The sequence below is a fragment of the Podarcis raffonei genome, chromosome 13 (assembly GCF_027172205.1).
Source record: "Podarcis raffonei isolate rPodRaf1 chromosome 13, rPodRaf1.pri, whole genome shotgun sequence".
In the NCBI taxonomy this organism is placed as follows: Eukaryota; Metazoa; Chordata; class Lepidosauria; order Squamata; family Lacertidae; genus Podarcis; species Podarcis raffonei.
In genome coordinates, this window is record NC_070614.1 from 21,584,119 (window position 1) to 21,600,959 (window position 16,841).

The window sequence follows — 16,841 nt, forward strand, 5'->3', positions numbered from 1 at the left end:
CCCTCAGATTACAACATCAGCAATATGGTGACCATCACAACCAAGACTTTCTTGCGCTACCACAAGCTTAGGGTCCTCCTTGAGAGCATACGGCAGTATTATCCGAATATGAAGGTCATTGTGGCAGACGACAGCGAACATCCTGAGATTATTCAACAAGCCAACGTTGAGCAGTACATTATGCCCTTTGGAAAGGTACCTACCGACACATGCAGATGTGGCTTCTTCCACTGCTGAGAGGGATTTCCCAGCTCCTGGTCAAGTGAACCAATCCTGGGCCCTTCTGACAGCAGTGTGGCAGGTGACATGGAGAAGCTCAATGGGCCATGATGTATGCTCGGGATGGGGAACCTAGTGGCCCTGTAGATGTTGCTGGACTACAACTCCCATCATTCCTGACCATTGGCCATGCTGGCTGGGGCTTATGGGAGCTGCAGTCCCAACAACCAAGCCAGATAGCTCAGTCACTAGAGCAGGCATAGGCAAACTCGGCCCTCCAGATGTTTTGGGACTACAACTCCCATCATCTCTAGCCAATAGGATCAGTGGTCAGGGATGATGGGAATTGTAGTCTCAAAACATCTGGAGGGCCGAGTTTGCCTATGGCTGCACTAGAGCACGAGGCTCATAATTTCAGGGTTGTGGGTTTGAGCCCCACATCGGGCGAAAGAGTCCTCTGTTGCAGGGGGTTGGGCTCAATGACCCATAGGGGTCTCTTGTAGCTCTACAATTCTGTGATTCTAATAAGCACTATAACACTGGGGTTCCCTGCCCCAGGTGTATGCTGAACTTCCAGACTTTGTGCCTAGTTCCTAGCTATTAAGAGAGACGATTCCCTCTTAATTTGATACTTTGCGCTCTAAATTTAAAGCAGTATTGTATCATTTTTACAGTTACAGCTTTCCCCGAAGAATCTAGGAGGTGAAGTTTGTGATGGGTGCTGAGCGTTGTCAGGTGCCAGAGACCAGACTGAGGATTACAGCACTGATGAGGAATGGTGGGAACCTCCCCCTCTTCCTGCTCCTGACCAGGATCCTGAAGCTGCTCAGGAACAGTAGAGCAGTATAGATCTAGATTCTAGAGAATCAGTTTGCAGAGGGACATAGTTTGGAAAGCAACAGCTGGGCAGAGCTGAGTGGGGAACAGCTAGAAGCAGCAGAAGGGGGGGGGGAGAGATAACCGACTCCTCTTTGTTTGAGTGTGTCTAGCCTATCTCTCCACAGGCAAGGCAAGCTGATAAAGCTGCTACACAGAAGGCTCAGTGGTAGTGAGATCAGGTTGCCAGAAGGGGAAGTGAGGATGACTTGGGGGCGGGGGAGGACAACTTAATGGGAAGATCTTCGCTCAGAGAATGGCTGCTGTGTTCTTTTGCTGCGATCATTAAATGCTCTTAAACTGATAAGGAACTCTAACTGCTTTGTTCTGCTGACCCAAGGCCAAAGGTGGCAGGGAGTCGTTTCTCTGAAACCTGACATCAGGAGACTCCTGATAGCCTTACAGATCTATACTGGTTGGTCAATCCATCCTCCTTCACAGGGAATTCTGGGAGCTGGAGCTCTGTGAGGGGGACTAGGGGGTTTCCTAATAACTCCCAGCAACTTTAACAACCTACAGCTTCCAGGATATTTTGGGGACGCCACGACATTTAAAGCACTCTTATACCCCTTTAAAGTGTATAATGTTGATGTCTTTAAGGGCTTGTGAAACTCTCCACATCCTTGCCCTCGACTCCTGCCTTCTCTTTTTCTCAATGCCCCCTTTTCTTCCATCATCTTCCAACACCCAGAGTCCAGGGCTTCTCGTTATCTGAACAGTGTTTTGGTGTCCTCTGTGTCCCAGCTAAAATAGTTGAGAGCACTTACGAGAAGAGAGGCAATATGGAAAAGAGGATCTTGCAGGGCTGGGGGAGAATGCCTTTCTCTGCTTCCCTCCCCAGACAGGGCCATTTGCCACTAACTGCCCTGTGAGATGGAGTAGGAGAAGAGTGTATGTGTTGAGTAAAAAAGAGAGAGACCCTGAGCTTATTTGAGCTGAACTGTCCACACTTTTCCCACCCACCTATCTCTAGGGCCATCTGCCACCAACTATTGGCCTGTGAGTAGAATTGTGAAAACTTACATTTTTATATTGCTTTTTTTAAAAAAATTGTTTATTGAAATATTTGGATGTTAATTGTAAGCTGCTTTGGAAGGGTTTTTTGGACTACAACTCCCATCATTATTATTTATTATTTATTTCATTTCTATACCGCTTTATATTTTTAAGAAAAATCTCAAAGCAGTTAACAGAATATTAAAACATCAATAAACCCATCTGAAGAAAGTCAAATATATAGAGTATACAGTCAAAGCAACATAATTAACAGAAAACTAAAATATTATCTTAAAGATTTCAAAATAAAACATTACAAAGGAGAGGTCAACTACAGAAGACATATTTAACATAAACAAAAGTTAACCAAATAAAATCTTAAAACATTTTTTTTTAAAAAAACACCACTGCTAAGTGAAGTCAAATATAAAAAGCACATTTAAAACAGCATAATTAACAAGAAGATAAAATGTTATCATAAGCAGGACACGGCTGTTTGGCAGGCAAAAAAAGATGGGGCAAAAGAATCCAATAGTTAGGGTTTGTTGTCAGGCATAGTCCCTCCATTCTCACCAGGTGCCTCCTTAGTAGAGCTGGTGAGTCTGGGCCCCGCCTGCTAGGCCAGGTGGAAAGGGCCTTGCAGGGAGTGGCCTTCACTACTCACAGCCGGGCGATGTCCCTCCGGTCTCTAGCTAGCAGGACCCGGCGGTCAGGGATTGTGGGAATTGTAGTCCAGAACAGCTGGAGTTTGGGAAACCCTGTTCTAAAGCCTTCCAACATCGGGAAGGCCACCAAGAAAGGCTGTCCTAAAGCCTTACATGGAAACATCAGGTGTAGCACCCAACCGACAGGCTGAATTTTATGCAGGGGGTGGAAGCAGATATTCTGCTGTGGAAAGAGCCCCCTAACAAAAACACACCACTGACATAGCCTGATACTCCTTCCTGATTCACTTCCTCAGGGCTGGTTTGCTGGAAGGAACCTCGCCATCTCTCAGGTCACGACCAAATACTACCTCTGGGTGGATGATGATTTTGTGTTCACCGCAAACACCAAGATTGAGAAACTAGTGGATGTGTTGGAGAACAGCAACTTGGATGTGGTATGTATTTTTTTTGCCATGCCGTCCACTAGCCTCCCAACCCAGTTCTGGCCAGTGTGGATTTTTTGTGTGCATTCGTAGAACAAGCCACACAACTGGAATGGGTCTGAGAGGTCAACGGTTGCTCCTAACAACTTTTGGGTCCCTTTCTGAATCCATTTAACACAGTGTTTCCCAAACTTGGGTCTCGAGCTGTTTTTGGACTACAACTCCCATCATCCCTAGCTAGCAAGACCAGTGGTCGGGAAGATGGGAATTGTAGTGCGAAAAACAGCTCGAGACCCACGTTTGGGAAACACTGCTCTAACAGATTCAGTTGCACCTAAGGAGGCTGTGCTTTTAGGTTGCAGCTGTAGCCTAATTGAAGAAATCTTACACCACAATCCTGTGTATGTTTACTCAGAAGCAAGTCCCACTGTGCTCAGTAGGTCTGGTAAGAATGTGTAAGACTGCAGGCCAATTAACTGCATGCATTTAATTGCTCAGCGAAATCTCTATAAATTTGCACGTGGTTAAGAAAATGGCCGTTCGGAAGCATATTTCGTTTTCGGAGGTTGCAGCCACGTGTCACATGCAAGCATCATCTTTGAAGACTCCATGTGAGAATATCCTTCCATCTGTAGTCTGTCCAGATTCTTCTTCTAGAAATAATTGCCAGTTTTAATATGTAACCAGCTGTCCAATTAGTTGGGTGCATCCTTTAGTCCAGGGATGGGGAAGTGTTGGACCTCCAAATATTGCTAGACTCCACCTCCAGCCAGCATGGCCAGTGGTCAGGGATAGGGGAGTTGGAGCCCAACAATATCTACAGCTTCCCCAACCCTGCTGTGGAAAGGACTTGGCGTTTCAATGGCAGCAGTACCATGGTGAAGTCTGTCAAGTGCTGATAGGTGCCTGTGTGGTTTATAGGTCGGAGGCAGTGTTGGTGGCAATGACTACAAGTTTAAGGTAATCTATGAGGAAGGAGAGGACAGCAGTTGTCTGCACATCCGATATGGCTCTTACCACCGCTTGAAAGGCTTTCCCAATTGTGTGGTCGCCAGCGGCGTAGTCAACTTCTTCCTTGCTCGTACTGAGGAGAGCAGGCGTGTTGGGTTTGACCCTAAGCTGCAAAGGGTGGCTCACTCAGGTAAGGTCACATGCCCCACCCACTCCACAAACCTCCAGATTATATATAGTGCTAACATTGTCCCTGGTGGCGCTGTGGTCTAAAGCACCAAGCCTCTTGGGATTGCCAATCAGAAGGTCGCTGGTTCAAATCCCCGCCTACAACGGAGGGAGCTCCCATTGCTCTGTCCCAGCTCCTGCCAACCTAGCAGTTCGAAAGCACACCAGTGCAAGTAGATAAATAGGTACCGCTGTGGTGGGAAGGTAAATGGCGTTTCCATGCGCTCTGGTTTCCGCCGTGTTCTGTTGTGCCAGAAGCGGTTTAGTCATGCTGGCCACACAAACCAGAAAGCTGTCTGTGGACAAACGCTGGCTCCTTCAGCCTGAAGCGAGATGAGTGCCACATAGTCACCTTTGTCTGGACTTAACCATCCAGGGGTTCTTTGCCTTTTACCAGCGGAAAGTGAGTAGGTCTCTACCTGACGTCACCTTACAGTGGCATAGTTTTTTTGGGGGGGCAGAGGGGCAGTTGCCCTGGGCACAAAATTTCAACCCGGTGCTGCCTCAGTACAGCTGCTCACTTCCATTGTTGGACTGTTTAAAAGTGGCTTCTCCATGCGAACCAGGAAGTGACCTCTCCAGACAATGGATCAACTCTTCTTTTCTCATCTCCATGGCTGCAATCTCCTGGGTGGCGTGGGCACCATTAGGCAGTTGGATGTGCATGGGTACTCTGTCCGTTTCCCTACCTCCCACACCCCCAGGCACTGGCAACCCATGCTATGCCACTGGTTCCCTGTGTTAGGTGGTTTGGAGAGGAAAGGCCCCATGGGTCACCTTGGGGACTTGTGTCCAAGCTAGAAGCCCCACACCTATTTGAAACCCTTTTTCAGAAGCTAATTTTCCAGGTGAGGTCAGAATGAGTGTGGCAAATTGAGTTTCCTGTCTTCCTTTCATAGAATCAGAGTTGGAGGGGGAGTGTAGGCCATCAAGCCCAAAATGAAAACATCCCCAAGAGATTACTGTAGAGGCTCTGCTTGAAAGCATTTGAGAAGGCTGGCTTGCTAAGTTATCTTATCCCAGTGGTCACCCACACTCCCTAATACATAGGCATCTGAAAGGGGGTAGCTTGCACAATGTCCTCTGCTCTTGGCATGGCCATCATAAGAACCTAAGAAAAGCCTGCTGGATCAGGCCAAAGGCCCATCTAATGATAATCCAGAATCAAATTCACACAGGAGCAAACCAGATGCCTGCGGGAAGGGTAGTAGCCATGTGGCCAAGACGTCTGTGTAATCAGGGGAGCAGATTGCATGGAGGTGAGGGCAGCTGCTCAGCTGTAGAGTTCATGTTTGAGACATCTGCGTTGTGTGGGTTGGCCAGGAGTTGCTGCCCTGTTCCATGTGCTTCCTACACGCAGAGAACAAGTATGAATGGAGGTCTCTTATTCAAAAGTATGTCTTAGTGATTTACTAACTGCAGGGATGGGGAGCCTGTGACTGCCCCCCCCCCAGGTTTTGCTGGACTCCGACTCGTGTCAGCCGAAGCCAGCATGGCTGATGGTCAGGGATGGGAGTTGTAGTCCAGCAAGAGCTGGAGGCCCAGAGGTTCCCTAACCCTAGCCAACTGACTTCTCTCGCCCCCAATCTTCCCTTCAGAATATTTTATGGACGGACTGGGGATTTTGCGAGTCGGCTCCTGCAATCATGTTGTCGTCGGTCACCAGCCACACCGCAGTGCGAAAAGCACACAAGAGGCTGACGTCGAGAAGACTTACGGCAGATTCCGAGCCAATACTCAGGAGCAGGTCCGGTTCAAACTGGCTTTACATTACTTTAAGAACAGGATGAAATGCTACACCAAGGCTTGACTGCCGTCTTTCAACTCTACTGTTCCCTAATCTCCTAGAGGGCATCTTTCAAGTGGCAATGGGCTCACCTGAAGGGACTCTCGATTATCTTGGAACAAGCAACTGACTGGAGCCACAAAAGCGGCCCAAACCCACTGAGTGAAAATCAGAGCTCTTGCTTAATCTTTTGTGGGACTTCCCTGTTGGGGGGTTTCTTGCAACAGGACCCTACTGTGAAATGCGTATTTAAAGTGCCATGGATCTCCACAAACACTCTTCTTCCACTGAAACGCCTGTGTGGTGAGACGGCGGCCATTTTTGTTATCTGCTCTGTGTTAAAGGCAATATATGAAAGTTGTATGCTGTGCTAAAGTGGAATTTAGTTCCTCTACGGACTTTTAACCCTGGCTGTTTTTAAAGCCAGCTCAAACCATGAAGCAAACCTGTGAATGCTGACCCATCTTTCCTTTCCACTCTGTATTTTATTTTAGGTTGCTTTTTTAATGTTTTTTGTGCAACAGGAGGAAACTGTGTTGAAGGGAGTGAGTGCAAGCCCCTGGTCCTCTTAAGAGCATAATTATCAGCTAACTGGGTTGAAAGAGATTAAAAAGGGAGTCAGCTGTGGGCCAACTCCAGTGGGGACAACCTCGAACGGGAGACACCAAAGGGAACCACTCCTTTGGGGAGACATGGGGCAGGAACAAGAATCCATGGTACATTTTTGTGGTAGACAGCCTTAATGATAGGTGGAGAGGAGTTTGGGGCTGCATATGGGTTCTGCGTGAGAGTCAAGCCCCTGGTGCAAGTGGGAAGGTTATTGGCTAAGGAGGGGTAAGGAGCTAGTTTAGAGTGAACTTTGAGATGGTTAGACCCTTTTGCACTTTTAACGGGGCAGTTGTTCACTTGCACTCGGGGGCACAGTATCCTCCCACAGAGTAGGATACTATTATTTTGTCCCTCCCGTAACTCCTAACTGGGGAGGGTGGGAAGAGCTTCAGTTCTCCTTTGGTGGAGTTGAACAGTTGCGTTGGAGTGGAGAAAACCAAACACAGCAAACAAAAGACAAAATTTTGGGTCAGAGGGAACAGGTAGGGAAGATCCAGTGGTCTTGAGGAAGAGAGCTATGGAAAGGGCAGTAGGCGACATTGTCATAGGAGAGTGGGAAGCCAGACTCTTGATGTTGGTTGTCCCTGTTCAGCTGCACTCCCAGTAGACTTTAGTACCTATGCTGACCTGGTGACACTGGCTAACACAATAGTGTTAGCCAATAGTCCACAAAAGAACAACTCTCAGCCATGCTCTGATCATGGCTGAGAATGGTCTACCTGGTGCGTGTTACAGAGAACCAGGAGGGCAAGCAGGTAGCGGCGGCTGACCCTACCCAGCTTTGTCCACCTGGGTATTTTGTGCAGTATCAGTCAAGGTCAGAGGGACAAGGCGGCACACAGCTGTCATCCAGAAGTCCTGTCATTCCCAACACGAGGCCAGTCCCTCAGGGAACTCAATGTGAATGTTTGTATTTGGTGTCTGGCACAACAGGGATCTTATCTGCACTATCCTGCTGCCCAACCACCTCGCTCTCGAGGCCAGTCTCTGGTTTGGTGTTGGTTTTGGACTTCATGGCTTTCCATGACAACCATGGAGCTGTTTCAGTACAATGTGCACCTGACATATGTCATAGGTTATATACCCTGGGTCTGTTTTTGCCACATAGGGGACTGGCAAGGATCTGGTGAGTGGGCAGCCATCACCCTATTTTCACATGGGCAGATGGCTTTCTGTTGTGGATTGGCCTGGCTGTGATTTGCCCCCACCCCCCAGAGTTGGGGGACCAGTTAAGTTGGAGACAGATGGAGTCCGAGGTATTCCTGAATGCTTTGGGGGAATTTTCCAGGCAGTATGACTGGTGCTCCTGTTGTGGCTTGAATCCGACCACATAGAGGTGCAAGTACACAGCCTCACCTTTCATGTGCCTGTGGCAAAGAGCATATATGTATCTCAGCCCCCTGTTGCTTCCTGAGTGAATCGCTCAACAGAGCTGTCTAGAGACTGTTAAATTGATTGGTACCTCTTCATTTGCAATAGACCACTCAGTAGCCTGCTGTGAAAAATCTGCAAGGCACTTTTGAGGGCAAAAAACTACTCATGCCAGTTAGTTCAGGTCTGTTGAGAGATCCCATGAGCAGCAGTTGGGGGACCAATTCCAGGGGATGATGGCATGGACAGGATACCTCAGGCCATGAGGCCGAGTGCATTCCCTCTTGAACTCAGCCCATCATGGGTGATAAAATCTAGTAGGAAGGGATTGACTCAGTGGGTGCAGGGAGTGGTTAATGCCTCATTACAGGAGTTTTGCTCACTGCCTTGAAAGGGGTGGTGAGAAGGCCCAACTTGGAGACGCCCTCCTGACTCCAGAGCCTTTAGAAATATTACTGAGCTGTCTCATATTATTCCCTTCCTGCGCAAGGCGATTGGGAGGGCGGTGGCTGGCCAGCTGCAGCAGGCCTGGAGCGAGGGATGCTGGTCCTGAATAGTTTTCTATTTGCAGACTTGCTCCCAAGAATGGTCTTTGGGATGCTTTGTCTTAAATGTTCTAACCCTACAAAAAAAGAGAGGCATACCCTTTATGGGGTGATCGGAACAGACTCAACTGAACCATAGTTGAGAAGATCAGCCAATAGAACTGTAGCCCTAGTCAGAGGTGGTCAGTGATAATACCCTGATCAACTCTTTTTTGCTGGGGAAGAGGAATACTGAAATCAGAACTTTACTCCCTATTCCCAAAGTAATGTACTGACTCTACTCACATATGGTTGTAGCTGCTCAACTGGGCTAGGCATTTTGCATGCAGCCATGGTTTGTCGGTTGCGGTTCCCCATCAAACTCAGGGATGTTCAAAGATGCCCTTGGTCTGGAAAAGTTTCCCCACCCTACCTTACAGGGATGTTGTAAGGATGAAAGCACATGAAAAGCACCACTAATAATGATTTGAATATTAAATCAGGGCACAAATTAAAATATGATTTTTTCCGTTTTATTAAAAAAAATGAAACAGTGGAGTAAAGCAGTTTGTGGCAATAACCAAGCTGGAAGTAAAAATGGAGCTAGCAGTCCATCTGTAGTCGCAACTTTGGATGTGAGCCAACTAACCTGCCTCATGCAATAGACAAGGAGTCTAAGAACAGAAAGGGGAATTGAAAGAGAGAAAAGATTAAAAAAACAAAACAACTTTTTTTTTCAATACAGTTGACCGAAAGGGAGGAAAACAATTGTTAAGAGCACAGCCTTTCAGATTTAGTCTGAATTTGTGATGATTTCAATGGCTTAGAATAAAAAAGAGAAAACAGTGGACGCTGTTGTTGTTTTTATACATGTCCTTATAATATTGTACGGTAAACAGACCCCCCCCAAATTCACATAACCTTGTTGCATATACATGTGACTTGTCATAAAATCGTTTTAACAACCGATTGCTCTGAAGGAATTGGGACCAACACCCAAGTAGTAAAATAGCTTTAATACAAGGTCTCCAGCAAAGTAACTGAAAGATGTAAACTTCTTGCTGTTGCTTTTTTTCACACCTGAGATGGCTTCAGAGAAAGATTAGAGACATTCACCAGGTTAACTAAACTAACCCTTCCATGTTCAGAAGCAGTATTTCTGATGCTGGTGGCAAAACAGGTGGCTAGAAAATGACTGTCATTTCTCGCTCCGATCTTCCCAGAGCCATCTAAGTTGTTACTGTTGGAATCAAGACTGCTAGCCTAAAGCTGGACTTAAGGACTCTCATCCAACAAAACAATTCTTACGAGTCCTTCCTACCCCCACCCCCCAGTTCAAGTTATTTCAATTAACCGTTGACACAGATCTAGTGAGGTTGTTGTTGTTGGTGTGTGTGTGTGTTCAGTACCCTCAAACGAGGAAAAGATTTGCAAAAGACTATGCACTTGTGGATCTAAGGCACAATTCAATCAATCACTGCTGGATAGCTGTCTCAACTCTTGTCAGTGCTTACGCCAAGACCGTGGAAAGAAAATGGGAGTGGGGACTTATGATGGGGTTTTGTTAGGAAAGAGGAGAAATGAGTAATCAGGTGGTGCATTTAAAACAAAGTCATAAAAGGGGGGACGAAACAGTTGAGGTTGCGGGGCTCTTACAAACTAACACACACTTTAAAAACCAGGGTTAATTGACTTGTAGAGGGGAGTTGGGCAATGCAGCCTTGCTGGAACACCAGTGGCTGCCCAGAGAGCATTGTTGTCAAAATAGCTTGTTGCTGTGAATTAGTTCCTCAATAGAGAAACTGCTTCCCAGTCTCTGTTGCCTTTACCCTCCCTCACAGCAAAGCGGCAAGGGATTATTTTGCCGCCATTTTACAGACGGATGCCCGAGCAGCCGCGATTCTCTGTCCCAGCAATAAACGCAATCTAACCTGTAGAAGCCACAGACTTGGTGGTTTCCTGTATGCGCCTACCCTGCTCACTCCTGATGTTCCTGGGCGTGCACACACACACAGCTTGAACACGCCCCACACCCTGCTCCCGTTGTTCTTTGGATCTGGGCCAGCGACTTGTCCCAGTGATTCCGTAGCAGGAATCAAGACTGCGGCTTGCTCTGCGATGCGCCCGTTGCGGAAACATGTTGGCCGCACCACGCATCTTTTACCTGCAAACACACCTTGCCTCTAGCCCATCATTCCACAGCCCTCTACAAATTCCCCCAAGTCTGATTTAAAATGCAGAGAGCGCCCGTCATTTCTAGTTCATTTATTTATTTATTAAGCAGAACAATTATTTCTTTGGAAAAAAAACAGAAGTATTTTTCTCCCTACACTACACAGCATGTTGTATTATCCACTACCCTATTTACTTTTATTTTTATTTTTTTTAATCTATTGGTGCTAAGAGGTAGATAAACAAACATGAATTGGTTATATTCATTCATATTATATGTATATATGGTCATCATGCCCTTTAGGCTGGCATGACATGCAGCTCAAACAGGCACTTTGGGGTGCTGCTTGATAACGCTGGCTGAGAGGCTTGGGGAGGTGGGGGAGTGGCACCCAACCTGAACTAAGCCAAGGCACAGGCTGGTCTGGGGGGGGGTCTTTTCCCTCTTCCGTCATGTACATGCAGTGCACGGAATCACCCTGATTAAAAGGGAGAGTGTCAGATTTAAGGAAGCCGTGACTTAGGATTCCTATTGCTGGACCAGGGCAGGCATTTGAAAGGCTAGAAGTGAGCTTTCGAGTCCTACAGAACTCTTTTACTACTCAGGCACCGCTATTTTAAAGCAGTGGTGCTAGGGCTAGACTCAAGCAATCCAAGTTTCTGCTTTTTGGAAGCAGACAGCAGACCCTGATCTGGGTAACGGCATCCACAGGTGCAAGTAGGATTTTATATCTAAAATGGGTGCTGCCGGTGTTCAGTGGGTGAGCGCGGTACTCATACCACCAACTAAAAATGCACACACAACCTCAAATACTCCACCCTACATATTAGGCACTCTTTGATTCTGCCACTCTAGCACAGGGCAACTGTTTAGATTTCCAGACAGCTAAATCCTGGTTGAGAGAGTTCCATTTCTATAGGCACAGCCAGGAAATTAATTCTGTATTCCCTTTGCGATTACAGAATAAAAGAAGCGGAAGGTATTGTTCCATGACCTGCTCTGTTTGCCCATTGCACCACCCTTGGGAGGCAGATAAGGCTAGGCCAGCTTATTATATTCGGTATAAGGGTATTTTGAAGGAATAAGTGGGTCCCTCCGTCCCTCCCCCGCTTCAGGATATCTGATAGTTGCGTAAAGTTTAAATCAGACACCTGCACCAAATGGTTGTTATCTTGTATGTAGGCAACAAAATGCCCAAAAGATGCCAGTTTCCCTGAAAATTGTGTAAACCAGTCATTCCATCAAATAGCACATGCCTTTTTTGGGGGGCGGGGGGAATGCTATATATTGTAGACAGGGACCAGTGACAGGAATCTTACCTTCTCTCTGACACTCTCCCCATAACTACTACTTAGTTTACCATCACTGCCATTCCAGCTAGATGCGCTTCATGTTTTGAATGCCACTTGTATCAAATCGATCCTTGCCTGACACGGCTGCCCTCTGTTGCCTGTACACCCAACCACAAACCAAGGGAGAAAATTTAGCTTTCAAAAAGTCAAACGTGTAAAAAGATTCTGTAACCGATGACAAAGACGCAGGATTCAAATACAGATTTAAAGGAGTGAGAAGACTAACACTGTATTATTATTTTCAAGAGGGTTGTGTAGCCAAAATTTAAGCCAGGGTGTGAACGGAACAAATGGGGATGTACCATCGTATTTTGCCTATTAGAAGGCAAGTGATTCTCACCCTTTGCAGATTCTTACAATCCGCTTCCAACATGTTTAAGCTGAATGCTTTGGGGTTTGTTTTTTGTACTCTCCCGCATAAGAGACACCACTTGCATTCATTCTTACTACGGATGCTTGCTAAAACGTCACTTGAATGTTCAGCTTCCTCTGTGGCTCACATGCACACAGTGATTTAAGCTACTGATGAGTAAAATATGGCCTACGTCCACCTTATCTGAATCTTCCCTGCTTTCACAAGACATGGCCAAACGTCTTGCCTCCCACCAGTTCTGTTCAGTATAGAACTACTACAGAAGAACTCCTGGGTCAATTCTCAGCTGGCTGTGTGCAAGTCAAACTCTTTCATCTGAACGGACCTTCCATGCAGCTGCTGGCAGATGATCCCTCTCATCCAACGTGGCCTTATTACAGAAAATTCCAGTTGGCACAACGCCTTGGACTAAGCTATCCAGCCTGTTTACTAAAATTCGTTGTTTGCATTTTCAGTTGTTGTTCCTGGGCTGAAAAACAGGATGCACCAACACTGCCCCCTATGCATTTTCAACCTGTTTTCCCAAGGAACTTAAGTCAAGATCTGTACAGTAATGTCTTCATGTTTCCGAGTTCTTCTGGGGGGGAGCTACAGATAAAGGGGTAATGGCTTCCTCCCTCTCTTCTCCAGGTTTGGTGCAGCAGGATCCAGCTTGTTGCTTCTTGAAGCTATTAGAAAAACTCTCTGATTCAAACAGGAGGCTGGGGTGGGGTGTCTCTGTTTATTAACATTATCATAGCACATGGCTTGGAAACATCAGCTGCTAGCGACCGGCTTATTCCCACTGATGTTGTAACTGAACTATGTAACAGACTGAGCAGACTTGAGGGCCTTTCAATGAAAAGCAACAGAGATCATGCCTGCATGTGCTTCTGGCATGTGAATCAATTCAACTGTGAAATAAGAGAGGTCTGTTATGGTCTAGAGAGCAGTGTTTTCCAAGCTTGGGTCGCCAGGTTTGTTTGTTTTTTACTACAATTCCCATCATCCCTGACCACTGGATCTGCTAGCTAGGGATGATGGGAGTTGTAGTCCAAAACCAGCTCAAGACCCAAGTTTGAGACTCAAGGAAAGGACAGAACAAAGGCACAGGTCCTTAAAACTCGAAGCCCCTGTCCCAGGATGGATGTAGCCTGCGTCTTGCATACAGGAAGCCCCAGGTATAATCTCTGGCATCTCCAGGTAAGACTCCTGCCTGCAACCCTGAAGAACTGCTACCTGTCAGTGTTGTAGATAATTCTGACCTAGATGAACCATTGGCCTTACTTGGTGTAAGGCAGCTTCCTATGTTTCTATATACCCTGCCCCTCAAATCCATGCCAAGCAATGCCAGCTGCCACGGGATTAAGTGGAAGGTAATCTCTGAGCAGCTATGGCTAATGTTGCCGATTTTCAGAATAACACATGTCGGTCGTGAAAACTGGAGTTTCGGCTTGCACCACAGGAGTTTCCTTGTTGCAGAACTTACAAAGTTCTCTCTCGAGAGAGAGCAGAATTCACAGGTGACATGTTCGTGAGCTTTTGGGCCCCTGCTGTATTTTGGCCAGACAGTGCCACTAAGCCAGTTTTACTGGATCCCGCTGCACCAGAACTAAAGCGAAGGGTAAGAGTTTGCGGTGCAGCTATGGCAAAAATTAAGAGAAGCCACCATTCCACTGCATAAGTTATCTTTACTACTCTTCCTTGAGGTAGCTGTCCCAATTTAAGGGGAAATGGTGGTAGCCAAACAATCCTAGGATTCTTTTTTCCATCTTCTTCAAGGCTTATGTAGGGAAACAGCCTCAGAGTGTGGATAATTCTCTCTCCCCCCCCCCTCTCTCTCTCTCTCACACACACACACAGACACACACACACACACACTCTCTCTCTCTCTTCTAGAATTCGTATCTTACTGTGAACTTTGAGGTAGTATATGCATGTGTAAATTTCATAGCTATTAACACCTGTGTATCCTCCAAGTAATAAAATTATGACAGAGCCTCTTCAATTTCAAAAACTTTTTGAAAAGCCAAATTCATATCTGGCACACATCTTTTAAAAAAGAAAGACCTTGTTTTGTTCCCATCTTTCAAAAAGAAAAAAGCCAGGTCAGATGAATGACTCTGGGATCATTATGACTGCCTGAGTCTAATTCCTCTTCATGGCTATGGATCTGGCTTCCAAAGCCTTGTTGTTTAATTCTAAAGCAAGTTAAGCAACCGTTTTTGGATATGCCAGTACTTCTGGGTGACCTAAGAGTCGGGATACCTTGAGAAATCTTCAGAAGGCATATGGAAAAAAAATGAAAAAAGAAGAAAGTAATCTGGCCCTTGGACCAGATTCCATTTAAAAACATTCCAGATTTGGTCCTAAGAGAACCAAAGTGTGAGCACAAAGTCAATTTTCCAAAACATATTAGCCGTTAAGAGTTCCACTGCACCCTGCTACCTTTAGGACTCCACATGGAAACCCCAACCTAATATTAACTGTAGTGTAGGCTGTGGATATTCCACATATTAGCTCAGAATCTGGAAGGACACTCTCTGGTTAAGGTTTCCAGACCTCCTGGCACTGCTTAAGTGCATGCTTTAAAAACAACCACCAGAAATAGCCTGGATGGAAGTTCCAATGGTCATAGGGTTATTTGCTTTTCACAGCTCCTTGCCCTGCCCTGCCCCTAAGTCATTTATGCCCCTGAAGTCTTTAAGTTTCTCCACCGCCCCGTTCCTCCTCTCCAGCAGGCCTTTAAAGGTAAGGAACAACCAAACCAGCTTGCCAATGAATTCCATTTATGTCAAATTCTAGAAAGAGGCGGCTCATTCTTTCTCAGTCGGTCCCTCCCTGTAGCTGGTGGGCATATGGCAGAGGGGAAGGGGCCAGTAAGGATATTCTCCCACCATTGTGCAAAGGCTAGGGTGCCTGAACAGGTCTGAGTTTGCCAAGCAATCCTGGCATGCCTGACACCGAACCCCATCACATTGCCGAGGATGCTGGGGCACATTCTAGCGGGTGCACATTAGATTTGCGGGGGATACTTGCTAGGCACGACCGCATTAATGCCCCACATTAAACGGAGAGCACATCTTAGAACACAGGTCCTCCCACCTCAGTGCAAGGTAAGGTGGGTATTAGCAATCAAGCCGTCCCTTGGGAAATCTTGTCGGCCTCTTCTGAGCCCTCCAAGTTCCCCATAACACAGCCTGAGTGAGGTATTTATACCAGCTTAATTTGCACAAGGCTGGATGAAGATATGAAAGGCTTCATCCACACTCTTTATGTTTCAAGAACTGTAGTTTGTTAAGGGTGCTGAACATTGTTAGGAGACCCTGACACTCTTCACAAACCTACAATTCCCCGAGTTCCCAGGGAAAATAACCACTCTGGGAATTGGGGTCTTAGAAGGGTCTCCTATCAATGCTCAGCATCTGTTAACAAACTGAAGGGTTCTGTGCCTGTTTAAAAGAATCGTCCTCATCTCCAACGTTTTCTGGTGGAGCTGAGAGCTCTTTGATTAAGAGATCTCTAGGCTCCTCAAATAACTAGACTTCCCAAGGCGCAATGGGCTGGGAGAGGGAACCATGACAGTTACGTTGGCTTAGATTTGCAGTTGTGTTGCGCTAAGGATGACATTTCCTGTTATCGTAAGGCTTTGTTGGTTATGCCCATCGGACTTTGAAAATATACTTGCTTCCTATCAAGTTCAGAAGGACTTCAGCATACTAAATACCCTGCCTCTTGTTCTCTGGGATGATGTGAAGATAAAAGCCAAGATGCATAGCAGCACTGAACAAGCAGGGGATGCCTTCACCCTCACTCTTGGGGCAAAATAGGATGCACACTAAACTATAATTAAAATGGCAGCGAAAGGGTCAAACCATGCTCTTGTGGAGTCCCAATGCACCTAGCTTTCCAGGTTAAGCTCACAGTGATAGGCTGAGGTATTAACGTAACCAGCAAAAATAATTTTTCATTCCCTCCCTTTTGGAAAGGAGTCACTTTTCCTTGGCTTGCCTAGTAGGCTTCTGCCACACAGAAAACATGTTACAGATTTTCTGTATACTGTCTCCGAGCCATTTTCAGACTGCTCGATGGTTAGAAAGAAACAAATAACCCAAAATAAAAGTGGTTTCCCAAGCTACTCACGTTACACAATCATGTTAAACCCATATTTAACTTTTGACAATGGGTGGGAAATGGCTGAGGGGTCCTATATTCCCAGCACTCTTTCTGTCAGAGAGCTTGTTCAAACATTTTTTTATTTTATTTTTAAGAGAAGCCAGTGGGATTTTTCAGCACTTTCCTGGCTGTTTACCA

The 16,841-nt window shown here is 46.3% G+C and overlaps 1 protein-coding gene and 1 long non-coding RNA gene across 3 annotated transcripts in view; one reads left to right on the plus strand and one right to left on the minus strand.

The window, feature by feature from the left end:
* B4GALNT2 (beta-1,4-N-acetyl-galactosaminyltransferase 2) overlaps nucleotides 1–7,387 on the plus strand; it is a 29,662-nt gene extending 22,275 nt beyond the window's left edge. For both annotated transcript variants that reach the window (XM_053363433.1, XM_053363432.1), the window contains exons 8-11: nucleotides 8–195; nucleotides 3,053–3,193; nucleotides 4,103–4,322; nucleotides 5,959–7,387. In XM_053363433.1, coding sequence (XP_053219408.1) covers nucleotides 8–195; nucleotides 3,053–3,193; nucleotides 4,103–4,322; nucleotides 5,959–6,170 — 761 coding nt within the window. In that variant the 3' untranslated portion in view covers nucleotides 6,171–7,387. The remainder of the gene's footprint in view (nucleotides 1–7; nucleotides 196–3,052; nucleotides 3,194–4,102; nucleotides 4,323–5,958) is intronic.
* Nucleotides 7,388–9,367: 1,980 nt separating this feature from the next.
* LOC128400843 (uncharacterized) lies at nucleotides 9,368–15,896 on the minus strand. Its single transcript, XR_008327388.1, has 2 exons — nucleotides 10,005–15,896; nucleotides 9,368–9,967 (listed from the first exon to the last, which is right to left on the minus strand). It is a non-coding gene; the product is annotated as an uncharacterized LOC128400843 (long non-coding RNA).
* Nucleotides 15,897–16,841: the final 945 nt, after the last annotated feature.